Consider the following 25361-nt stretch of genomic DNA (forward strand, 5'->3'; position numbering starts at 1 on the left):
AGATGCCGGAGAGCAGCAATCTCTGTCAACAGCAGAACATCATTTAAATTCACCCTGTGGCAAGCTGCTCGGGTGGGTGGAGACTTTACTACTAAACGTATTCGTGCAGGTGGATGTAGTTAGTTGTGCAGGTGGGTGGACTGTAGTTAGTTGTGCAGATAGATGGACTTTAACTTGTGCAGGTAAGTGGACTGTAGTTAGCTGTGCAGATGGGTGGACTGTAGTTGTTTATGGAGGCAGATGAACTGTAATTAATTGTGCAGGTGAGTGAACTGTAATTACCTACAGAGGCCCCACAGAGGGGGTGTCTCTGTACACGTTTGATCCCTGCCTTCACTCACAGTCACCCATCTGGGAAAGACATTCAAGATTACATGGATCTCTCACAGAAGAACAAGAGGAAAGCAATGTAAAGTTAGCAACAGCGATTGCACCATAAATCACAGTGGCTGTCTGCGCAGCAAACTAATTTTACCTTATAATGTACGTCTGCTTTACACTGACATCGGGATAAGCAGAAGCATGACAAGGCATGATTACTGCAATTATGCTGGTTGTTCTTTTACGATTCCTTCACCGACTTCTTCAGTCAAATGTTTAGCGAAGTGTAAAATCAAGCAGCAACAGAGAACAGGGCAGAAAGCTTTTACTACTGAACACAGCTGGTAGCAGCCACCCTCCTGATCTGAGAGAGGAAAGGCGGCTTGTGGATAGTAGCTTAGAAGACCAGTTAGTCAGTCTGTTAGCTAATAGGCAGGGGTCAGTGGTTAGGATGAGCAGCAGGTGGGTGTTTGGATTAGTACGGAGGTGGACGAGTTGGTGGGCTGGTACATTAGTGGACTAAGCAGTAGGAGTTTGCCGATGTAATACGATAAGTAACTTCAAACACCTGGTCAGGCAATTTCTGTCAACAAAATGACAGCAGGGCCCAACGATCAATGTCCACCACTTGCGCCGCAGGCTTCTTCTTTGAGGACGACAGGGACCATGGTCCAGTCAGACACCATCTCCTGCTCGCCGGGATCTGTGGGGGAACACAGAGCGAACACAGCATTGCGGGAATCTGAACACGCGCAAGCTGCAGTTCTCTGCAGACAAAGGACAGGAGACAGAGCCCTCAAACCCTCCAGGAATGGGACAGGACCCTGAACACTAAACACACAGGCACCACTGCACCTCTTTCACAGGCCATATCTGCACAAAGGCGTTCAGCAGCCTACTGGGTCAAGCTGGGGTCCAAGAACAACACTGTAGCAAGTACACCTCCTCCTTCCATGCTAGAGAGTCCCTTTCCAGTCCCGCAGCTGGCTTCATTGTCACAACCGAAGGATTCGGTTTCTTGCTGTTCCAACAAGGCCTTGTTGGAAAAGAAAGCCACTTTGTCCTGCTGAGGTCTGTCCTGGGGAATTTAAATCCTGGCTTCCCACACCAGGGGCGTAGCCAGGAATTGATTTTTGGGTGGTTCTGCCAGTAGAGGGGCACCCCTCCAATTTATAATGCAATCCTCGGGCAGTATAGTCAAAGAGCAGAATTAGCAGAATCTTATGTATACATTCTCTCTCACACACACACACACACGTTAAGCAACAATCACCTAGGCTGCCGAACGCTACTGTGCCACGGCGGACACACAACAAAACACGCAATGCCTACCTCTGTTGTGAGGTTTTGACCTTCTAGACCAGACGTAGGCGTCGGGGCTGGAAATTGAATATAGCGATAATCTCGTCACTGTTTACAGAGTCGGCAAATTCCCGTTCAAACGATAGCTAGTTTGCAAAGGTCTCTCATATGAGGACTTTGTCTTTAGCTAAAGAAAACCTGCAAGAGCTCCTTTTCACCTGTCGGAGTCACTGGAGGTCAAAGGCACCGTGCATGGTCACGTGATCAGCGGAAACAAAAGCAGCACAAACGCTACTTTCAACGGCACAAACGTGGCACTAACGAATGAGGTGGGTTTCATCGTTTGTGCTGTCTGTAGGGGGGCCAACTTCACTGAGCTTTTACCTTGCCTTTAAATATTCAGCAGACTTGAGCGTAACATACCAGGGGAACGTGCACGCACGTATGAGTTTCAGAGGTTGGAGTAAATTGCATCGTCCCAAAGGTAATATCGAGTGAGGCGCCATGAGAACAAAAACCGCGAAGATCTTGTTCGATCCTTCATGATGCTTTTAAACTTGTATGAAACCCACGGAATCAGTATTATATTTTCGATGCCAAAAGACAGCAAATTTGGAAATTCGTGTCTTCCCACAAGACTTAACACTGAATTGTTATAGTCCCATTACAGTGCTAACCAATTCACTGTACCTTTAATTGCCAGAATGGTCTGCATAAAATTAAACATTTTGCAGGGCATTTAGAGGCGACCTGAATAGTTATCTGTAAAATGCACACTCGCATCTATCCGTCAATATTATCTTAATATTATTAATGCATTCAAAAACTTTTCATTTGTTTACAGGAGAAATTTTAGAACCTCTTCGTGCTTAACTCCTACAGGTCGAGCATGTATCGAGCTGCTACAAGCAAACTCGTGCACTCCCCCTTGCGGTCCAGGAACATTTGTATTCGGGAAGCCAGGCTGTACTCCTTAAAACCCAAGATGCCTGTAGCATCTCATGTGTCTTATTTGTTTCGGGACTGGTCCGGTCATCTACAGACGCAGATATATGCATCTGTTTTGCCATGTTGGCTAATAAACCAAAAACCTAGCGCCAGATAGCTCCAAGGGTGTCTGACGACACCAATAGCCAATAAGACTACGGCTACGCATGCACCGCCCCACTACATTTATATTTCATAATAATTTTTTTGTTGGTCACAAGAGATACAGCGAGCCAATAGCAAATCACATACGATGAAAAAAATCAACACGCAACATTAAAAAGTAAATCATTTTACGCAAACAAGGGGGGGAAAAATCTCAGATTTCTTTGGACTGATTGGGTAGGCCTATGATCAATCAGGGCGACCCGTGGCTACGCCCCTGTCCAACACAATAAGACACTCTTATTGGCGCCGCGGGATACAAAAAAATGCGTTTTCAAGCGAGATAGTAAGTTTCTTGTTTAAACGCAAATATATATATTGTTCTTATTGCCGCTAATAAGCGTCGTTAACTATCTCGTCAGAACACATCTTTTTTTTTCTCCGCGGCGAAAATAAACTTCCGTACTTTTCTTTTAATAAAACAAAAAATCAAGTCTTACGTTGGATTTTCTCAAATCAAGAACAGAGACACATTGCCATCTGCTGGCAAATAGATCATACTGCAGCAGCCGACAAAGCGATCAATAGAGAGCTTGACTTGAACTTTATTGCCATATGTAACCAGTGCTGGTACCATGGAATTCTTACTTACAGAAAGTCTCTCGATTGTAAAACAAGTGTAAAAATATGTAACCAGTGCTGGTACAATGGAATTCTTACAGAAAGTCTCTCGATTGTAAAACAAGTGTAAAAAACTTACACTTGTAAAAAACTTACTTGTAAGAAACTTGTTTTTTACACTTGTTTTACAATCGAGAGACTTTCTGTAAGTAAGAATTCCATTGTACCAGCACTGGTTACATATGGCAATAAATAAATTACAGCCTGTGACTGGAAGGTTGCCGGTTCAAATCCCACGGCCGGCAGAGGAATCCTACTCCGTTGGGCCCCTGAGCAAGGCCCTTAACCCCAACTGCTCCAGGGGCGCCGTACAATGGCAGACCCTGCGCTGAGTAAGACGTCTAGCACCTGCGACCTGGATAGAACATGAGTTACACAAGAATTCGGCCCTGGACTGCATTAATGTTTAATACCTTCTTCCGCAGCCCCCCACACAGCAGATGCCGCTGCGGGCCTGGAAGAGGTGGACCACCATATGACACCATGTCCAGCCTCTCGGTTCACTTCCTGCATAAGATGCAATTTTAGCAAGTCTTGTTTGTTAACAAAAAAAATAATAATTTCGATTTTGTTAGGTTGCTTTTCTCTGTTTATGACACAAATTCGATGAATCCAAACAAGCTCTAATTCAATACTGGCATCCAAACCCATGCAAACACTGGGAGAACATGCAAACTCCACACAGACAGCACCCCACAAACTCGACCCAGGGCACCAGCGCTGTGAGGCAGCAATCCTAACCACTGCGCTGCTCCCAGTTATAACAGTTATAACACTATGGGGCAATTTTATATTTCAACAGAGATGTCGATTGAGGACTAAAGTTTATTTAGATAGAAGAAAAAATCTATTCAACTGTAAACCTTCTTTATCACTGAATTACAGAGGAAGGTGAACCACACTAATCCTGTAAATGGACGGTATAAGAAAGGGCTGACCTGGAAGTACTCCAGCAACGACTTCCAGGTCATGAACAGCAGTGCTAGTGTCCCCTCCGCCGCTCCACCCCGCCGGTTCGTCCCGCAAACCCAGGTCTCCGGTGTAACGCAACAGGGAACCGGCCGCAGGAGCTAAAGGAGACCTCCCTCAGCCCAGGGAGGGTGATGACATCACCATGTCCAAACTAGCTCCGCTACACCGGCTTGTGGATCCTCTCTGAGGTGCTGGAGGTTCAGCTAGAGCCGGACCCTGTTCATTCTCCTTGCCTGGCCAATGTCCTGATCATTGCCAAGAAACAAATTCTCATGCTCTGGAAAGAGGAGGAGGTGACCTCAGTGAAGCACTGATTCATGGAGCCGATTGATACACTGGGGTTAGAGAGGACTGGATTTAATCTGAAGGATGTGCTCAAAGAGTTTGAGAATATTTGCGACTCTTTAATTTCATACCTCAAAAGATAATACCATTCAAATGTATGCAAAAGTTGTATTTAAGACAACAGGTGGGACAGGGGTTGGGAGGTTGGAGGGTTTTTATGTACAGACTGATTTCTTTTTCTGTACCTGAATGTACAGTAGGTGAATACTATACCGTTGCTTATTTGTATTTTGTTTTCGTTCCATATTTGTTTTCTCTTACCTTCAGATATAGAAAAGTGAAGCTCGCTATACTTTGAATGTATAAAACCTCGCTTCACAATAAAACTGATCTGAAACAAAAAAAAGAAAGAAGAAACAAACTGAATGATCACAAAATAATGAGGCTTGGGCAGCAAACCAAAGTTTGGCATAGTTTCTCGCTATTTTAAAACAAATGTTATCTTGTTTTTGTCTTTAAAAAGCCTTTTTCCATATTCCAAGGTACAGTTCATGCCTTCCTCTCTCAGTGTTATCTGTGATGCGATACACTTTGTTTAGAACTTAGTATAATCTCCAACGGGGAATTCAGCTGCCAACACAGCTCATAGACATACAGTAAAGAACATAAAAACACTACGCAGACATGACATATAACTCAGTACATCGACATGATTGATCACACCATGCACTGCACAAGAACAGTGGAATTCCAAGGGAAAGAGTCTTATGCTCTGGAGGTATTTTGTGCGCAGATAGGTTAAACAGCATCTCCTAAACCTCTCTGTAGTGCATCAGGGAGCTAAAAAGAAACACTGAAAAGGCTTTTTTGACCTAAAAGTGGGGTAGAGAGTAATTTATTTCCATATGTACACATACACTGGAATTCTGAATCACACTGATCTCTCAGGACATTCACTGTACAACAGACAGCACCACACAATGTTGACAACAGGAACGATAAATATGTTGTAGAACAATAAATATGTAGTAGTGACAAAAAAAAAACATGGTGGACCATGCAAAACGTGCGTAGATGTGTATTAAGGCCCTGCAGTTCCCCTGTAAAGGAGAAGAGGGGGAGACATTCAAGGCACAGACGGTAGCTTTGCAACTTCAAATGGAAGCATTAACAAAACACTACAACCCAGACAAGGCAGAATATTTGCGTTACAGTCACCTCTGCCTGCGATGTTTACACCTCTACATAGCACTCCTTCATTTGCCTTACAGCCCTATTTCATTTTGTTTGTTTTTGCTGGCATTGCTATACTTAGAACAGCAAATATTTTCCAAGCACACACAGTGCCTCATCATCCCACAACGTACACAAGCAACTGCAATGAATGAAATACTGGAACTTGCAAATGACTTCATAAAGTATGCAAATGAAAACGCAAACATTGTAGCCAGACTGGCCTGACGGATATTTTTATTCTACTGGAGTTATACAGCATTAGCTGTGTGCTAACCCTATACCAGCTAGTCTGTGATCGTCACTGGACATTAAAACATTATTCTGTAGCGCCACGCGGGGCGCTTTAGCATGCACACGCAAGGCGAGACTGTATATAGTGGGGTGGAGGCTAGGAGACAGGCTCTTCCCTTAGTGTCTGTGTGTTAGTGAAGGTGCAGCGTTTTAACCCCTGTCCCTGTGTGTTTACCTTTCCCGGTTTAAGTTCAAGTCAATAAATGTGTTCAACCCTATTCGAGTCCCATGCCTGCTCCATTCCGTACCGAAACCCGAATTCGTTACAATTCATCGTGGGACAGCTAATAGCTAAATACAGTATTACTGTTAACAGCCCAAGCGCAAGAACAACTGTATATTTCTTTACTTTGTGTTGACTAAGTTAAGTGGCTAAACTCGACCTAGCCCTATGACACTGACTTATAATACTTTCTCTGTTTCAAGGCAGTTTACAATTAACATCAACGACGCTGTCAGAGAGTCAATAAGAGTTGCAGAATGTGCTCCCTGTACTTGCGATGTTTCCAAATATAGCGCCTCTAGTGCCCTGGAAGACACGTTTTGCGTGCAGCTCTGCACAGAACTCGACGCAAGTTCAAGTTTATTGTCATTATACTCATATACAAGTATATGGTATAAAAAGTGCTATTTAGCTAGCTTTCAGATGGTTAGCAGTACAAAAAAAAACAATACAATTGTATAAGAAAAGAAAGACAGAGACAACAGGCAATGTGCAAAACAACATCAGATGTGCAAAATCATACATCAACACTGCTTCGACCTACCTCCAAGACCATGTGACACCACCGGGGGCGAGCACGTACGGCTGTTGAGGGGCGGAGCAAGTCTCGCAACTGAGCGTCTGATTATACCGAGCGCGCACGCCAGCTCTGCGGAATGTTCTGGTTGTCAGATGAAGAGTGCCTGAAAAATATTATCTAAAAGCCCAATTTGGGAAAAAAAATATTACAGTGATAAACGGTGGTGTGCTAAAGAAGATTGGGTACGATGCCGCCCCTTACCCCACAAGTGTTCTGGGCCCAACGGCATAAAGATATATATCTGCGAGTGGAGCTGAGCGACGCGCAGGTAAGGGACGGGCGGTCTCAGCATTGTACAGGTATATTCTTTAGCAAGCCCAGGGAGATGGATCTCAGTTAATATAACAATCCTTCGTTACAGCCTGAGATCCAGAAAGTAGTAGCTAATTATTACCGTTATTATGCATCCGCAGTGAGGACGTTCTGGATATGAGTAGACGAAAATGTTCTTTCAGCTGATCTGCCTGTATGGAACGAGAATTCTCAGCAAATATGTTTCATAAACAGGATGGAGTGTACTGGAGTACTGTACTAACTAATTATACAGAACTTAGTGAGTGGATGGGACGCAGAAGTTTAGAAAAAGGAGAAATTAGAAAACCGCTAACGACAATTAGGGCTTTTAAAAGGAACGTTTTTTTTTTTGTCAGTAAAACCATTCCGTGCAGCTCCAGATTGAGACGGTGACCCCTAAATTTGGGTGGCAAGTTTAGGAAGAAAACTAACTGGATTTAATGTATCTGCAGTCTGGAGTTGTTGTAACTTAACTCCCTTCTAGCCAAATTAAACTGAGCTGAGCTGTTTGGAGAACAAACGGATTCCAAATGTACAGCATTTTTATGCACGCATTCTTATGGTCCTGATACCACCCTTACACTACATACACGATTTCATAGTTGTTGTTTTTTTACAATGCCTATATATTAAAGTGCATGGGACAAGACAACTTGAGCAGCTCCGGTTGCATACAAGAGCGTCAATTTGGCACAAATTCCACATCCCCCACTTAGTACTGTAACTGGAGCCGAGCTAACAATGGGGGCACTGGCTTGCTGGAGGACAGATGCTGGCACGTTCTGGCCTAATGCAAGTTTTATGAAAATACACAACACTAAGGAATGGGACCAGGAGCAGAAGCACACTGGAGGCTGGGTTCCAGCAATGGGTCACATATCTCTCACAGCTCCATGTAATTAATGCACCTGAACATCTGAGCAGCACTCTGGCCAGTGCTTTGTAGTGCAGGCTCCCCTGCTCCGGGTAGAGGAAGGGGGTGAGATTGTTGCTGGTAAACAGAGGAAGACTGAATTACTTGAGTCCTCTTATTACTAAAGAGCAGGCAGAGACTGGCCAAGCCGAGCCCCAGCTATCTCAGACTCAACAACTCGGCACGTGCAACGATATCCCTTGCCCGGCAAAGTGAGAGTAGAAATAAAAGACTGGGGTTTATGGTGTGATGTTGATGTATACCCACTGCTCCTCAGTCCCTGTGTCATTTGATATGGCTTTACAGTATGTGATTAGATCCATCCATCATCTTAACAGCTTCATCCAATTCAGTGTTGCGTGTGAGCCAGAGCCAGTCACAGCAAGCAACAGGTATAATCCAGGGAACACCTGGGTCACACACCTGGGTCGTGACACTAGCAAGCAGGCACAGACACACACGTACACAAGACGTACACACACTCACACTATGGTCAGTTTTCCCATAAGCCAATTAACCTATCAGTATGCTTTTGGACTATGGGAGGAAACCCATACAAACTCAGGAAGAACATACAAACTCCACACAGACAGTACCCCAGGGTTTGAACCCAGGGCCCTAGCACTGCGAGGGGCTAACCACTGTGGGACCTACATGATTACCTGTGTGATTAGATACAGGAGAAAAACACATTCAAAAAACAAAATGATGGCAGTTTTAGTGAACTAAAAAGTTTTACTGCTTGCTTGCAGTCTACCAAATGGTGCTAACCACAGTGCTTCCTGATTGTACTCACAGAATAGCTGATTAGAGAACTTGATAACGGTAAGGACAGCAGGTGACATTTTATTCAAGGATGAGACGATCTCTTGCTTGGAAGGGACAGTTCCCTCGCTGCTTGATTTTGTTCACCGGCAACAAAGTGTCTTTTCAGTGCAGCAGCTTTATCTGATCTGTCAGGAATGTGACTTCAGTGTCAGTGCATTGACATTTTAGTCTGAGGACAAGAATTTTTAAAATTGTTTAAAAACCTACAAAAGTTAAAGTTAGGCGAAGATGTGTTGCTTAATCTAGGTTGTAGGCTATCACTAGGAAGCAAACGCACAGGAAGGAAGAGATATGAAGATCTCTTATTGTAGAGCCACTCCGATTCTCCGAGCCTCTCTGTGCACTAACACTTCCTCATAGTATACGGAGGGCTGTAAGTAACAAAGTACGCCATTTCTTTTCATTGTTGCAGAATCTTGACATCAATGTAAATGACAACGTTCTTCATTTCAAAGGTAAGTTTGCTCTGCATTGTCAAACTCCTGCATGCCTCTCTGTCCCGAGCTGCACAGCAAAGCACTGATTTGCATGTTTGCCAGGGGGTTATTTCAAGGGACCAGCTCCAGTCTAGACTGGACCTGCATAAAAGAACGCTCTGTCTCTGTATGTAATGGTGCTCAGGGTAGGGAGAAGCTATGGAGAAGGGCCGCTGTGCTCATGACGGTTTAACACAATTACTGGACTAAAATAATTTCTCCCGATAATTACTGCAGAAACTGTGAAACTGAAAGTTTAGACATGTGAAAAAGGGGAGCGAGTCTTAACTACAGGCAGTTCTTTAATTATATTCTTAAGAGTGCTTTGCTCTGATGGTGATTCTCTGCTGACGTGTTGCAGGCCAAGGTCATGGAGCCAAAGGAGACAATGATTACGAGTTCAGCCTGCAGTTCCTGAAGCCAGTGAAGCCTGTGGTAGGAGATGACTTCCCTTGTCTGTGAACAGAACAGAAAGAGATAAATTTCTGTCTTCCTATAACACTCGAAGAGGAGTAGTGTCTCAGAGACCTGCCTGATTAAAATGGGCATCTTTGGCGTAAGGAGGCTGGACTAAAGTTCTGGGAATGCGACACGTCCAAAACGGATAAGAGCAGTACACAGCAGACATATCAGTCAAACAGTCCCAACAGGAGGCTGGTGTTTATACTACAAGTTTTAATTCCTGCTCGCTGTCTACCAAATGGTGCTCGCCACAGTCTTCCTGATTGTACTCAGGCCCACAGAATATTACAAGCCTGGATACAAGTTGGTTTGGAAGAGAAGAAAAGGTGTTGAGGTTTGGCGAGGAGTAAAAAGTTTGGAAAATATTTGAAATTCAATTCAATTTTGTTCTCAATCAGAAAAACAAAGCATGCAGCACATGCCGTTTTTTCCCCCATCGACGTCCTTTTATATCTCGAGTCAGACCTGAGAGTTCCTGTGGATGGCCTGTCGAGTAGCCAGCCGACTTCAGGCCTCTGAGCGTGTGTCTTTCTACAGGTGGTGCACAAGTCCACACAGCGGCAGGTGAACATCACGGTCAAGAAACAGGAGCACAGCTGGTGGGACAGGCTGACGCTGCAGGAGAGGAAGCCGCTGTTCCTCGCCCCCGACTTCGACCGCTGGCTGGACGAGTCCGACGCCGAGATGGAGCTCCGAGCCAAGGCAAGAATATCACTCGTACGGCAGCACAGAAAACCAACGGCAAAACACACGCCCTTTGAATGTTCGTTTATGTGAGAGGGTTTTGACCCGATAGCACAGTGTTTGGCATTGCTGCCTGAAAGCGCTGGGGCCCTGGGTTCACCTCCTGGGGGTGCTGTGTGTGTGGAGTTTGCATGTTCTTCCCAAGTTTGTGTTAATTGTCATCTGGGAATTTTGGCCCCGGTGTGAGTGTGTGTGTGTCCATGCTTGCCCTGTGATGGACTGTCATTCTGTCTAGGGTGTAGCCTGCCTTGTGCTCCTTGCCTGTGGCTATGCCGTAACCCAGTATTGGATAGAATGGGATAGAAAATGGAAGGACAGACTTTGAGACCTGTGTCTCTCTGTGTGGGGATCGATAAGTTAAACGCTCACGTTTCCTACACGGATTCAGTTCGGAAAATCTAATGCAACAGGGTTGTGCTATTAGTTTTAAAATATGAACAACACATTTTAAAATGTTAAGTGCTAAAAGATTGAATAGCTAATTGGATTAAGTAAACAATGTAACATTAACCCATCAGGATAAAATGACATTGTTTCATTAAATAACTTAGCACAAAGTGAAAGTATGACATAAGCAAGGCTACTTGTTTACGAGCGCAGTCCACAGTATAAGAAAAGAAAGCTGTCTTTCTTTAATGATGGCTCAACGTACTTGTGCACTCAGTGATGTTCAGATGCTACTTTTTTTAAAGGAAGAAAAAATCAACAAGATCAGCATAGAGTCTAGAGTTCCAAAGGACCGTAAGTATTCTTATCATTTATCTGGGCATTTATGTCTATTTTTCATTTTAAGTGATAAACTTTCACTAACTTTTTCATGTTGAAGAACAAGAAGGCTGTTTTTTTTTGCTAATTGTTTACCTACTCTAATTTAGGGGTTTCTAACCATGTTCCTGCAGAACCCCAGTGCAACAGATCTTGTAGATAACTATTGAAAACTTCAATTACAATTAGTTAGACGGGTGATGTGTTAAATTCATTAATTTGGAGATCATATAGGACTAAAATCTCTTCAGCCCACAAGGACAAGAGGTCTATTGACTGACCAGAGTCTTAATTCATCAGTAGTGTGCTGGAGTTGCAAATCTTTAGAGACGGGTGACCTGTTAGATTAATTGAATTGGGGCTCTCCAGAACCAGGATTGGGGACCCCCGTTCTAATGTACCGAGAAGAACAGCTGTAAAGTGTGTTTGTGCAAAAAAACACGAGTAATAAGGAATATCAATAATAAGATCAGATCACTTTATTGGCCATCTACAATTTCTTGCATTAGGGATTTGTCTTTTCGCATACCCCAGCTTGTTCTCCATGAGACACACAGACAGGGAGAGAAGCTTGGGGTCAGAGCGCAGGGTCAGCCATTTTACACGGTGGCCCTGGAGCAGTTGGGGTTAAGGGCCTTGCTCAGGGGCCCAACGGAGTAGGATTCCTCTGCCGCCCGTGGGATACGAACCGGAAACTTTCCAGTCACAGGCGCAGATCCTTAGCCACAGAGCCACCAAACCAATGTTGTTAGAGTAGTTCTATTAAGGGTGTTTAAAGGTCCAGTTGCTTAAGAAGTATAGTTGTGTGGGGGAACTGTCAGAGCTCTGGACCTCTGACTGGAAGGTTGTGGGTTCAAATCTCAGGCAGGGCACTGCGGTTGTGACTTTAAGGGAAGGACTTTGCTAAGATTGCCTCAGTATAATGCCCAGCTATACCAATGGGACAGAATAACTGGAATAATTATTTGCATTTACATATCGATGCTTTTCAAGTGAAGGGTTTAAGGAGGGGTAGGCGATTTCATTCCTATTTTAAGTACTAATCCACCTGTTTTTGTGTGTGCTTGTAACCCTGCTGTACTACAGTATACAGTGGTTGAGCAAAAGGAATGAGAAATTGTTTCACCAGTTGAATTAAAGGGGAACTTTAAGAAGGTCACATTCTACCTAGTACAAAAGTTAGTCAAAATCAGATAACTTTAATAATAATAATACGTTTGTATTGTTTCAGCGTTCAGCAATCTAAAGAGAGGCTATCTGTTCATGTACAACCTGGTGCAGTTCCTGGGCTTCTCCTGGATCTTCGTCAACATGACTGTGCGCCTCTTCATTCTGGGACAAGGCAAGGGAAATGTGCTGTGCGGGGAACTGTTCCTTGTGATAGCCCTTCAGTGCCCTGGCCCCTGGGACAGTGATGAGAACTTGTCAGTCCCTGTGTGTTGGACACATGAAAATGGCTTTCAGACAGAAGTTACAGTGCAGTGTCTTCTGTAGCATGTCACAGGGAGGCAGTGACTCGTGAAGTGTGCTGAAACTGTGGCAGGGGCTTTCAGCTCCCTCTTAGTCTCCTGTCTGTGTTCTCAGACAGTTAAATCACAGATCTTAAACTAAACATGACAGGACTTTATGCAGACTCTCTCTGCAGGCTTCTGTCACAGCCCAGATCACGTGTGATGGTCTGTCTGTAGGTGGAGTTCAGTTCAGTTTATTGAAATTATTTATCTTACAACTGAACAGCAGTTGTTTCAATTTTTAAGAGTTTGAAAAAATACCAGCAGATGCCTAAAAACATGCTTTTAAAACTGGTTTCTCACACTTAAAGCAAACCATGTAAATTTGCAAATCGAAATCAAAATTGTCAAAAATCTATTTTTAGCTGGCTATAATTGTGCACCTAAACTAAAGGAAGAGCTGCAACAATGTACTAGGGGTTGATTGAATTCAATTTTTAAAAAGCAGACAATTTTCATTTTTCTTTTTTATTAGTGTTTAAGACAGGGTTGAAAGAAAATTAACATCTTCTAATGACTTTTAATGTCCTCTGAAGACTTAAAGTAAAGAATTATGTTCTTGTGTCTCTTCGCTGGCCAGATTCCTTCTATGACACATTCCATACCATCGCAGACATGATGTACTTCTGCCAGATCCTGGCTGTTGCAGAGGTGATCAATCCTGCCCTGGGGCTGGTCAGGACTGGGGTTTTCCCAGCCATGATTCAGGTGCGCTCGGTTCTCTTAACCCAGAACCTCCTACTGACCAATGTGGGGCTTTGATATATCCAGGCAATGAAACCGAATGGCCGAAGTAAACTCTCAAATTCAAAGTAAAAGTACTTCAGTTTCTCCAAAACAGGTTGGCATAATACTAAAATCAGTCTGGTTGATGGATTCCTTCAAAATTACATGATTTAAAAGTGATTTTAGTATTATGGAGACTTTCTCACATCTGGGCAGATAGAATTGACACACGTTGACCACACCATCCAAAAGTGATGTGGATTTTTTTAAGAACCGTTTTGGAAATCACACAGTAGGAAATCAAGATGTGTGATTTGTAGAACTGTCTTTGTATATACTCTTATGTGGAGTCAAAGTGATCAGAAAGTATCCTTGTAATAGGCTGTAATGAAGGATAATTAATGATAATTCACATTAATAAAATATCCAAGCCAATGCAAAGATCATGAGGGGAGGTCATCTTACTGGGGGTTGTTGCCCTATAACCTGAGCATGCTTAGATCATAGGGCAGCCTGGCTCTGTGCAGCAAATATGAATCAGCATAATACCGCCCCCTGCAGGTTGTTGGGAGGAACGTCATCCTGTTCGTCATCTTCGGGAGCCTGGAGGAGATGCAGAACAAGGCGGTGGTGTTCTTCGTGTTCTACATGTGGAGCATCATCGAGATCTTCAGGTCCGTTTTCCTCTTCCTCGTCAAGTTCAAGGACAGAGCAGGGGAGGGGAGGAGAGGAGGAAGACTTGCAGCTTCCTCATCAGGGCCTGAGCTCATATTGTGCCTTTAAATGACAAGCCAGAGATTAGTCTGACAGTGCGTCCCCTAATACAGGGACAGCCAAATACCAGTCCTTCCAGTCATTTGCAATGTGCATCTTATGTATTGATAGTTTAAGAAATGCACTTAAGAACCCTGCAGTGAAATAATGAGAAGGGTATGGTAATTAATCACTAATCACTAATAATTGAATTAGTTATTTATTTTTCCCTGTAGTTGAGAATTGCTTAACAGAAGCGTTTCATTCCCACGCCTTAAGATTTAAGGTGTTAGGTGACCAAGCCAGTCTGCCTGTAGATTAGCAAAGACCACCGCCCTTTAAGAGAGAAGTGTGATGGCTTCATTATTCAGGCTTTCTGCTCTTTTTTTCTTTTAACATATAATAATTGGACAAACTAAGGAGAATTCACATTGTCTCTGTAGTGATACAAGTTACGAGGCTGTTTTGTCATCTGCTTCTATCAGGCATTTAGGACTGTGCCGAGTCAGCCAGACAGTCACTCCCAGCGTTCTGTTAGACATCATCAGTACCATGGTTTCTGTAGCTGAGGAGCAGATTGGAACATAATCCTATTGCCATGGATCCAGCAGTCATTCTAAGGACCTTGGAGATTTTCAGATCACACTGCCTCTGACACCCCTGTCTTCTTTGTCCAGGTACCCTTACTACATGCTTGCTTGCATAGACACAGAGTGGAAGCTACTTACCTGGCTCAGGTACACCATCTGGATGCCTCTTTATCCCCTTGGAGTGCTGGCAGAAGGTAATTGGGCTTAGTGATTTAACTTACCATCAATTTGGTGCCGAAGGGAGGGAGCAGCGTGTTCCTGTTCTGCACATATAGACCTTAGTCTTGGCAACTGTAAAATTGTCACAAAAATTACATTCTAAACTGAAACAGTGAGCTTCTTATACCAGTTCCCACATTTACACCCGTTTTGCTTCCCTCTATTCCCTTTCTGCAGCGGTTGCTGTGATCCAGTCTCTGCACATCTTTGATGAGACCAGGCTTTACAGCATCACTGTGCCCAAACCCCTGGACCTGTCCATCAGCTTCTCCTACACCCTGCAGCTCTACCTGGTGCTCATGTTCCTGGGTGAGTGTGTGCGCTGTCCCGGGCCGAGCCCAGGTCTGTCCACACGCGCTCAAGCTCACACATCGGCTTCATGCGTGCTAACTTACACTTACCTGCTGGGCAGAGCCACAGAAGGAGAGGATAGAGATCCTGCAGGCCAGCCAACACAACCCAGGCCATTGTCTCTGCTGGATTAGAGGCAGGTGTTAAAGGAGGCAAGGAATGTGAGAACAACACCTTGTTTTTTATTGACTTTGAATGAAGAACACCAGGAACTGCACAACAACCTGTGCTGGCTGTTCTTGCTCAGTAAACTCAGATGTAACCAAAATCTGGGTTACATCTGAGTTTACTGAGGGTTAAACATACCTTACACTGCAGGATTGCACAGCATTTATATCGGTACAGTAAAAGAGGTTGTGGATCTTGATGATGATGATATACAGTTCATGGGTGCAGTACAAAATTAAAAGCAGTCTGTAGTGTTCAAGGGCTTTGCACTGTTCTCAGTGATCCATCTCCGACCACAGCTACAAGGCACTTTGCTGGTGCTCAAGTCAATCTGTGCTGTACAAATGAAAAACAATCTGAATTCTGCATTATTCTGTGTTGCAGGCTTGTTCATTAATTTCCGTCACCTCTACAAACAGAGGAGGAGAAGATTCAGGACCAAGAAGAAGAAGGCGAACTAAACCTGTGCCGCCTTTGGGTCAGTGGGACCGAGCCAGCATGAGCAGGCTGCTTCTGCCACAGCTGCTACAGCAACATCACCTTTAGAGCAGCAACCGCCCAAGCTGGCCTAGTGTCTCCATTTTAGATCAGCTCCATTCCTCCCCGATTCAGTGGACTCAATAACATAAGTGCATTTTTTTCCTTTTTACAGAACATTTTTGCATGATAAAAATATTCAAAACAGAATAGAAGCAATGCAAAACAACCCACATAAAAATACCATAGGTTTTTTTTTTTAGATGCACAGAAAGCAGATGCTCTGTCTGTATCACTGACAAGATTCTTTTAAAAGACAGATAGCCTGACGGCCCCTCTCCTCCCCTCATTCCTGCCCTTTCCTCCACTGGCCTGCTCTCGGTACCTGGTGTGAACTGGAAACCCCAACCAAGCCTTTGCAACTCTACTACCCACAGGCCACAAATCCAACATAGTGTTCCCATAGTGGCCTAGGGTGAAGCTATAGCCTTGCCCGGCAGAGAACAGCTGCCTCGCTGTGGGATGTAACCCTGAACTATCAGTCCACCCCATCTTAGCAAACAGGCACAGATAAAGCACTGTGGACAAACAAGTACAATGACTGCTGCGCTCAGCTGGTGTCAACATCTAACAAGGGCAGCTGAAGTGCATGCAGACTGATAGTGTAGTTGTTTAGAGAAAACGCAAGTATCAGAAGACTAAGCCAGTATTAGAAGCATGGGTGCCGGTCTTAGCACTTTGGGAAATGCACAACTTCTGCAAACCGAGTGTGTAAAAGTCACATACCTTCTTTTGCACATTCATGGCCAGTGTCTTCACACTACAGTGTTTTAGTGTGTATGGTACAATAGCTAGCAGCAATACAGGAAAAGTTAAAGAATTGCAATATTGAACCAAATAGCAACAACTCTTTTACAGAAAAAGACATTTTGTTAGCACTATCTTAGGAGTCACACGTAAGCCTTGTATTAAGCACTTACAACTGTTGTACTTTACTGTATAAAGGCAGCTACTTAATACCTTTTATCACTACTAATGCACAGCCTGTGTTTGGCTCATAAGGCATTAATTAGTTATTTTACTAGCATGCAACGAGCTGTTTCAATTAGATAAGCAGTAATGCATGACTTACCGGCGATGCCCAAAATAGTTGATGACATTTATGTCTACATTTCCATCTCTGTGGCTCTTAAATATATATATAGATAAGTCAGTGCAGGAGGTGGAACTTCTGCAGCATATTGATTTGATGTAGATACAAATACAAATAGACATACATACATGATGTAGACATACAGACAATGCATCTCAGGTTAACGAGGAGTGCCAAGCAGGGGGGCCAAGTATCGCAATGAAGGCAGAGTGTGTTTCACAACATTAAGAAAGGTCTACTGAAGCTCTTCAGTGGTCAGCTGATTCTGGTGATGATTCTTTTCCCACATACATGCAGAAGAAACATCTCCTAAACAGGCTACCGCTTTGTGATTTTCTGATCGCCAGACCCGTGCAGAAGCAGGGGTTGTGGCTGCAGGTCTGCTGAGGGAAGACGCTGAAGAGAGGAGCAGGCTGTCCTGTGGTGCACAACTAAAGACAAATCTGCATCTACAAACAGAATCCTCAGGGAACCTAACGGCACAGGTTTCAAGTCACTGCATGCCTGTTTATTTCTGTGTAAAAACAGTATCCCTCTTTTGTGTTTAAATGTCAAATGCAGAGTTTCTTAAAGCTCTTTAAATCGGCCTTGTCTGATCGTTCAGGAATTAAATTGTGATCAAAAATACTTTCCTTAATCATGTTGTGAACGATGAAAGTTTTTTCTGTTTTTCCAGTGTGGATCTATATACGTGTGTATGTACAATTCATTCTCTGTGTATTCAATAAAAGAATCTGGGGAAGCGGAGATCAAGTAAAAAACCACTAGAGAAATCAGAGCAGGTCCTCATTCCCGTGGCCAGATCCCAAACTGGGCATCATTCCTTCATCCTTCATCCGTCCGGAATGTATCGGAGTAATATAGGGAGGTGAGCGCAGGAGATGAGGAACCTCAGGGAAAGTGGACATTTTTAACTAGGTTTATAGTAAAAAAACACTGGAATCATGTCTTTTTATTTTGACTAACTATTGAGGCTGTTGTTATGGAATGTCTGAATGGCACAACCTATTACAAAAATGTACCAGAACCAAAAAATAATAAAGATGATAAAAATCAACACATGCTCCCTTTAAGAAGTCCATTATTTGAATCCTGCAGGCTATTCAGCAATTGAGAACTGTATCTGTCAATGTAGCCCAATGAATAATACTTGTATATCTGTTTCAGGGAGGCCCCAGTGCCACTCACTCCTTGCTCTGAGCACCACATGACCAGTCCCCTCACAGAGAAGGGGAGGCCTGCAGATTCACCCCAACTTTCTTTCAGAACTAAAAATCCACCCAATTTCTTGTTTTTCTATTTTAATTACAATATATCTATAAAAAATATGTACAAAAACCTTACAATATAAAAGACCTTGACTGTGACCTCACATTTCTCACTAACCATTAAGCAAGACAGACTGCACACCTACTGCACTGCAGCCGAGACTCATTCCTCGGATTCGCTACTTCAGAAGTCCTTGCTTTTCCTAAGCTGTCTGGCCGCCCTGGTTCCCGAGGCGTGTCCGTGTCTTCCGTGTTTCCTGTACTGGGATCGGGAATCCTCAGGCCCAGTGTTGAAGACGTCAGCAGTGGGCAGGGTGGGGAGAGGTTCAAATGGGAGGCGTTCCTTTCTGGTTGGGCAACTGGAGGTCTGGAGTCTCCGCTCTGCTCACGCAAAGCTTTTCAATCCTGAATCCGCCTTTCGCCAAGGCCCGCGAACAGCCCGCGCCGGCGGCGAGCGGGATCGGCCTCCGGGCATCGGAGAGACGGGCGGCGAGGCCCACAGGCCTCTCTACATCCTGTCCCCGCTGCCGGCGCCCCCGGAGAAGTCGGTGGGCATGGGCGTGATGTTGTGGGCGAAGGCGGCGTACTGTGAGTCGCCCGTGCTGGCCAGCTTGAGCTGCTGCGCGGCGTGCGAGAGCTGGAAGGCGGCGTCGGGGTGCGCCGTGTCGGGCAGCAGCGTGCACTCGCGCTCCAGCAGCTCCGCCACCCCCTTCAGCAGCTCCCAGAAGCCCAGGGCCAGAGCCGCCTTCCGCAGCCGGTTCAGCTCCTGGGGGCAGAGGTGCGCAAGGACAGCGGGCGTGAAGAGAGACAGGGGGCACCGGGGCGCCCCCTCGCTCACCTAACAACCCAACAGCCCCCAGTAATGCAGGGGGCAGAGCCCAAGTCCTAGCCTGTGCTGGATAACGAAAAGGAGCTAAAAAAGGAGGATTCAAAAACAAATTTGTATCACTAAAAAAGGAGGATTCACCTCACCTGCCCTTCTGTTCCAGTACAGCTCTTCGATACAACCACAGATTTAGAAAACGAATGAATATCAACTGATTAAACAGCCCATGTGTTGGTAGAAAGACTGGCACTTTTAATTATACTCTTTTTAAGCCACCTGGCATGGGAACTAAGGACAATCCTTCTCCAAAAAGAAAGGAAAGCACTGTGAAGGTCACTGGAAGAGATCCAGAGTGGGCCTGATGTTCAGCGCACAGTAGTGGTCCTGCTCTCCTGGACACACCACATGCCCACTCAACCAGAGTCCGATTTACTTGAGTAGGGAAAAGAACGGCAGGATATTACCCAGAAGCGCGGTTAAATTCCCAAATTGGAAGACTGACCAGAGCTTTCCACTCTCAGACAACAGCTGGCAACCTGCCTGTGGTTACTCACCTTGTAAAAAGTCTGGGTCTTCTCTGGCAGCTTCCTGGCATTCCTCAGAATCTTCTGCACGTCGGTCTGGTGAGAAAGAGGAAGGGGCGCTAATTCTCGCAAGGCACACAGAATGAAAAATGAGCCTAGGTCTTTGGCTACAATCGACATCAAGACAAAAGACAGAAACTCTAATCTTGGAAGTGACTGTCTAGCACAGCTTACTAGTGAACTCAACCTCCCGGCTGGCAGCTATGGCGTACCTGCAGTCCGCTGGGCTTGATCCACACAGTGACGTTCTGTGCGTAGCTGCGCTTGTTCTTGGGCTGCAGGGGGAAGGGGCTTTTGCTGTCGTCGTCTCCATAGGGGTTTTCTTTGGCATCTACAGAAAAAGGCCACTTCTATCACGTACTGCCACTCAGCGGGGCGCCATCAAGGTAGCGTGCTCTAGTGACCAGTACCTGAAATGGGCCCGAGCTGGGAGATCCTCCCCAGCCAGGGCAGCGGCTCAGGACCTGGCTCGAACAGCGACATCATCAGGTTTGACTTCTTCTTGCTGTCCGCCTGGGAGTACAGCATGCCGTACCAGTCCAGCCTGGCAAATCAAAGACGAAACCCGTTCTGTTAGCAGAGACCAAGAAAACCATCCAGTCACCCCCAACACAGCTCCTATATAACCTGCAGCTTGCTGAATAATGATACGAGCATGCAGCGACAGCTCAGCTACTAACCCATTCACTGCCTCCAAACATTGCACAACAACACAGGTCAAGAACGGAAATAAGCGTCGCACTTCCTAGCGGCCTGAGCCATATCACATTTCAGACATGTCATGCTTATTTTAAATGAATCTGCAAAAGACATAGGGGTACCTGCCTACGGATGTATATGTTCTGCTTCAGCTCAACAGTGTGTAGAAGCGCCTGGCGTTCCTAAGACCCGAAATGGATCTCGAACCGGACTCTTACTTCCTGCCTCCTTACCCCAGTTGGACCAGTGCCACCATTCCTTCCACTTTGAGGCTGCCGTGCAACAGGACACAGAAATTTGGGCTTTTCCCTGCCATCTGATTGACCGAGTTCTCATCCTCCGTGTCATCAGGAGCACTCGCACCTAATTCATCTCCCTCTGTAACCAACCACAGGACACCCCAGGGAGCAGGTGAGACCATTTCCTAAAGTCACACCGCAGAACCTCCAAATATTTAATGACTCTGCCTTGGTAAGCAACCATCGACAGCGATAAAATAATAAAAAAAAACACAAAGTCAGGCCACACCTACATTGTATTTTATTAGATAAATACATTGTGCTGGTAAGAGAGCACTTCTACACCAGAATCGGGAAAGAAAGTCTAATCCTACACGCTTTATTAAAATGCACCACTGTGAAAAGTCCCTCCTCTGTCACCTAACACGAGCAGCGAGACTAACTGACCTTTGCTCACGGCGATAGGCAGCACCAGGTGTCTGGAAAGAACCGGAGGACTGGAAATGTCCGCAATCTCTATGAACCCCACAATTTCGAGATCTGCAACACACACACAGAGAAAACAGAATTGGCTTCAGGGGCCCAGGGGGAGGCTGGAAGCGGGAGGGGGGGAGTGCTCCGCGGCGATCCGGTACCCGTGGCGATGGCCTTGGGGAGGGGGTCCACCTCCTCGTCGATCAGGATGGGCTCGGGCCGGGGGAACACCTGCACGTCGGAGGACAGGTGCCCGCAGCGCAGCACGGCGTGGAAGGGCGAGTACGCGTGGTCGATCAGCTTCCTGCGGGACCAGAGACAGACGTCACCCACACCCCCGCCAGCTGATTCCAGGGGGTCCGCACCCCCCCGGGTGCTCCCGTTTCATTTACAAGTCTAACAGGAACGCCGAACGAGACACTAATCAGGAAGGCAACTAATAGGGTACATTCCTTCAAAAGATCAAGCATCTCAAAGTGCTTGCTTCCGCACCAGCATCGTGCTGAAAACGATCCCTGCTTCTGCAGCAACGAGCCAGTTAGAAATATGAGGCTCCACCAGCGAATACGTCTGATACTGGCGAGATGACTGAAAAACAAATCGCAGCAGTTTCTGCACATGCCACTGCAGAGCCCTTACCACTATGCCGCTAAACCAGGCACACGTGCTGAAACACTTGTCTGCAAACCATTTTAAGTTCCGCATTTCGGAAAGCAGAGCGCGAGGGTGCGGCCCGTAGCACTACTCACCCAAACATGGCCTGCACGTTCTTCAGGCACAGCGGCCCCTCCACAGCGAACACCTGCCCGTCCCCACCATTCACGCTCACCAGATGCTCCAAGTTGTCCAGGGCGTCGGTGCTCTGCAGCTGCAATGGAGTTCAGCATCACTCGACACAGACCACCGCGCCCCGCAACTCCCCCCACCTCCACCAGAGGGCAGCGCAGACACAGCACAGCTTCACCTGACAACTATTTTAACTCGCACTCTTTTCTACATGTAAAATGAAAACGCACCACCTTGGAAATATATATTTAAAGGACCCATTCAAGTCTCGTCTCTTACTAAAACAGACCCAGAAACACATGCATGGTTGCACCACTCTGACCACATAACAGGTCTTTGCAGTATGCAAGGGTGACGCGATGTCCGGGAAGAACTACCTCCTCCAGGCTGGCGATACACATGATGTAGAGCTTGGAGGGGAAAGGGAAGGGCAGAGGGAACTTCTTGTCCTCGCCGCGCTGCTTCAGGGTGAGCAGGGAGTGGCGCAGGGAGCCCCTCCCAATGCCCAGGGCCCCGTCCGTCACCAGCACCACCTAGAGGACAGGAGAGGCGCGCATGAGGACAAAGAGGGCCCTGAGCCGAGCCAGAGGCACTTCACAGGCGGAGGTAAACTCCTCCTGACTCCTGTTAAATCACAGGCTGCCTGGTTATGCAACACCAGCAGACACAACCCAGAATACCACTTCCAGTCTAGAGAATAATGGAAAACTCTTAAGACTTTTTCCAGTTCTGCTGCAGACCAGAGCTCAATGAAAGCAAAATAACCTTTATCGATTCATGTTTCACAGGGCTTATGCTTTAATCCCAGGCAACTTCAGTTTGCACCCTTTTTTATACAGCTGGGAATTTTAGTGGAGCAGTCCGAGTGAAGCCCTTTGATCACGGCCACAAAGGCACTCCTCCTCTTCTGAGCCCAGAGCCCACACCACACCTCCACACTGCTGCTACGCCGTACCTAAACACAGAGAAACGACGCCTATCGTACGGTAACAGAGCGCCCCACCTGGCAGGGACAGGAACTGCCCCACTCCTGCTGCACGATATTGCTGACTCCTTGCAGAGCGGACTCCAGGCACGTCTTATCGTAATCTTCCACATTGCTGAGGGCCTCCTGCACACAGCACAGGGCAGATTCAGTACAATTAACTCTGCGCACATCAACCAGCGCTGCCACTGCCGCACAAGAGGAGGCAACTCATAAAGTTCAAGTAGGGAGCTTGGTCAGCGTGCGTAGGCTGCAAAGAAACAAGGAAAGGTTTATTCCATCCTGTAAGGGGAAAAACAGAGACAGAACGTCCCAGGAGGCTCCACAGCTGAAACATTGCGTTTCTTTTCTTCTCATTTCAGCATGGAATAAACCTTTACTTGTTCCTCTGCAACCTCATAAAGTGTCCAGTGGAAATGCTTACCGCTGGAATTTGTCAAATAAAAGCGGTTGATTTCTGATCTTGTATAGAGATGCTCACACCATCTTAAGAAGCATTTAGATTCATGTGACAGAGCAGCCACACGATGTCGGGGAGCTGGGATGCTGTTGTGCAGGAGGTGGGCGTACCTGCAGCGTGTTGTAGTCCCGGGTGAAGGGCACCATGAGCTCCCACAGAGAGGAGAAGGCCACCAGCGCTGTGAACTCCAGCCGGTAGTTGGTGGCCATGTGCTCGAACAGCATGGTCAGCCCGTGCGCCGCCAGGTTCTTGCGCTGGAACTCCTCAGTGCCCTCCAGGGGCACCGGCCGCGTCATCGACAGCGACACGTCCATCAGCACCACGGTCGGCATGGCGGCGATGCCTCTGCGGTCCCCTGCCCCGCGCCAAAATCAGACCGGCTGTCTCCGCGTCTCGGCAACCCTCTGCTCCGTGCTGTTCGACAGGGAGAGGCAATGGGTCAGGATACCTGTCCAAGGGCTTCCCATCTTCCCCAAGTCCCATTCATGTCATCAGACCTTAAGGCTTCTGGATTTTTATTCTCTCTGACTCAGTATTCAGTAAAAGCAAAAAATAACTAGAGAGATGTGTTTTGCCCTGAGCGTCTTTGCTGAAACCACGCTAGAGATATCGCATTATCTCTGACTGTGAGAGTGTTGGACGGGTTTAAGGACACAGACCTCCACGACTCTCCATTATTCTCATGTTCAGGTACAAAGGCCTGCCTGCAGAAGTGACTTCTATCATAACAGTGAGCAGAGACGGATAATCGGAGAAAGCAGAGCTTTCTGCAGATGATCGGGGCGCACACGACAGAACGTGAAAAAATAACAACGAAAAACAAATGCATTCACCGCTTCAGTAAAAAAAACATTTAATCGCTAAGTGTGTTGTTTTACTTAGTCCATATTATATTTTTCACATCGTGAAAAAAATACGAAATGGTTCCACTGGGTTAATAAACGCAGCGTTAGCATGTGAGGGTGTCCAACTCCGGTTCATAGAATTTAAATCAGCACTCGCCACTCCTTGTTGAGCCAAGACTCGCTTTACATGAACGATTTAAACCTCCTCACACGAAGACGCTCACCTGCAACAGAAGTGCAAGCAAAGTATTTTCACAGAAGTACAACCAACTACATCGAAGCTTTTTTTAAAGAGTAATCTATCACCGTACACTCCCTCTATCAGGTAGAAAGAGGAACTCTTACAAAATGCCCTTAGCAATGTACAAAGCAATACATCGCCAAACGCGTTTGCTAATAATAATTATTCGGAACGATTATCGGGAAACTTATACTCGCAACCTTTCAATGAGCTTGCGTGTCTCTAACTTTAAACGATGATTTCTCCGAGGTTAATAGTCCATTTAAGATATTACCACTTGGTTAACAAACGCAAAGATGTATCTAATTACCCACGTAAAATACACACATGCCAGTAAATATATTTTTGTACTTCTGAATGGTACTGTAAATACCGAAAAACAGGACTCCTTCCCTCGCAGCCTCCGACTAGCGCTGTGCCACGCACGTACAGCAACACGCAGTGAGAACATTGGTTCCTACATCGACAAATACCGAAGACGAGAGATTTCTCGAAACTCTAATGACCTAAAAAAATCACACATGACAACACTTTACGGATT

The 25361-nt window shown here is 45.8% G+C and overlaps 3 protein-coding genes and 1 long non-coding RNA gene across 9 annotated transcripts in view; 2 read left to right on the plus strand and 2 right to left on the minus strand.

Moving 5' to 3' along the window:
- strc1 (stereocilin 1) overlaps positions 1 to 25361 on the plus strand; it is a 405552-nt gene that overhangs the window by 283483 nt on the left and 96708 nt on the right. The gene's annotated exons all lie outside the window — the stretch shown is intronic.
- Positions 630 to 7076, minus strand: LOC107076903 (uncharacterized). Of its 3 annotated transcripts, XR_011189707.1 has the most exons (5): positions 6948 to 7076; positions 4975 to 5044; positions 4335 to 4645; positions 3810 to 3903; positions 630 to 1024 (listed from the first exon to the last, which is right to left on the minus strand). It is a non-coding gene; the product is annotated as an uncharacterized lncRNA (long non-coding RNA). The 3 variants fall into 3 exon arrangements; XR_001478032.2 differs by lacking the exon at positions 3810 to 3903 and having other exon boundaries at positions 6948 to 7065; XR_011189706.1 differs by lacking the exons at positions 3810 to 3903; positions 6948 to 7076 and adding an exon at positions 6927 to 6943.
- hacd3 (3-hydroxyacyl-CoA dehydratase 3) lies at positions 7008 to 18470 on the plus strand. Of its 2 annotated transcripts, XM_015343187.2 has the most exons (12): positions 7008 to 7251; positions 9431 to 9473; positions 9856 to 9929; positions 10494 to 10658; positions 11393 to 11441; positions 12697 to 12807; positions 13557 to 13684; positions 14264 to 14376; positions 15133 to 15239; positions 15442 to 15573; positions 16168 to 16261; positions 17761 to 18470. In XM_015343187.2, exons 1-11 carry the CDS (start codon positions 7171 to 7173, stop codon positions 16242 to 16244), a joined length of 1080 nt encoding a protein of 359 aa, XP_015198673.1. In that variant the 5' UTR covers positions 7008 to 7170; the 3' UTR covers positions 16245 to 16261; positions 17761 to 18470. The 2 variants fall into 2 exon arrangements, with proteins under 2 accessions (XP_015198673.1, XP_015198672.1); XM_015343186.2 differs by having other exon boundaries at positions 16168 to 18470.
- On the minus strand, positions 18698 to 25307 carry ints14 (integrator complex subunit 14). Of its 3 annotated transcripts, none has more exons than XM_015343183.2 (12): positions 25194 to 25307; positions 23845 to 24148; positions 23293 to 23400; positions 22667 to 22822; positions 22253 to 22371; positions 21665 to 21807; positions 21477 to 21569; positions 21024 to 21168; positions 20502 to 20635; positions 20304 to 20422; positions 20062 to 20127; positions 18698 to 19447 (listed from the first exon to the last, which is right to left on the minus strand). In XM_015343183.2, exons 2-12 carry the CDS (start codon positions 24064 to 24066, stop codon positions 19190 to 19192), a joined length of 1563 nt encoding a protein of 520 aa, XP_015198669.1. In that variant the 5' UTR covers positions 24067 to 24148; positions 25194 to 25307; the 3' UTR covers positions 18698 to 19189. The 3 variants fall into 3 exon arrangements, with proteins under 3 accessions (XP_015198669.1, XP_015198670.1, XP_015198671.1); XM_015343184.2 differs by having other exon boundaries at positions 25172 to 25307; XM_015343185.2 differs by lacking the exon at positions 25194 to 25307 and adding an exon at positions 24804 to 25109.

The sequence above is a fragment of the Lepisosteus oculatus genome, chromosome 5, assembly GCF_040954835.1.
Source record: "Lepisosteus oculatus isolate fLepOcu1 chromosome 5, fLepOcu1.hap2, whole genome shotgun sequence".
Taxonomy (NCBI): Eukaryota; Metazoa; Chordata; class Actinopteri; order Semionotiformes; family Lepisosteidae; genus Lepisosteus; species Lepisosteus oculatus.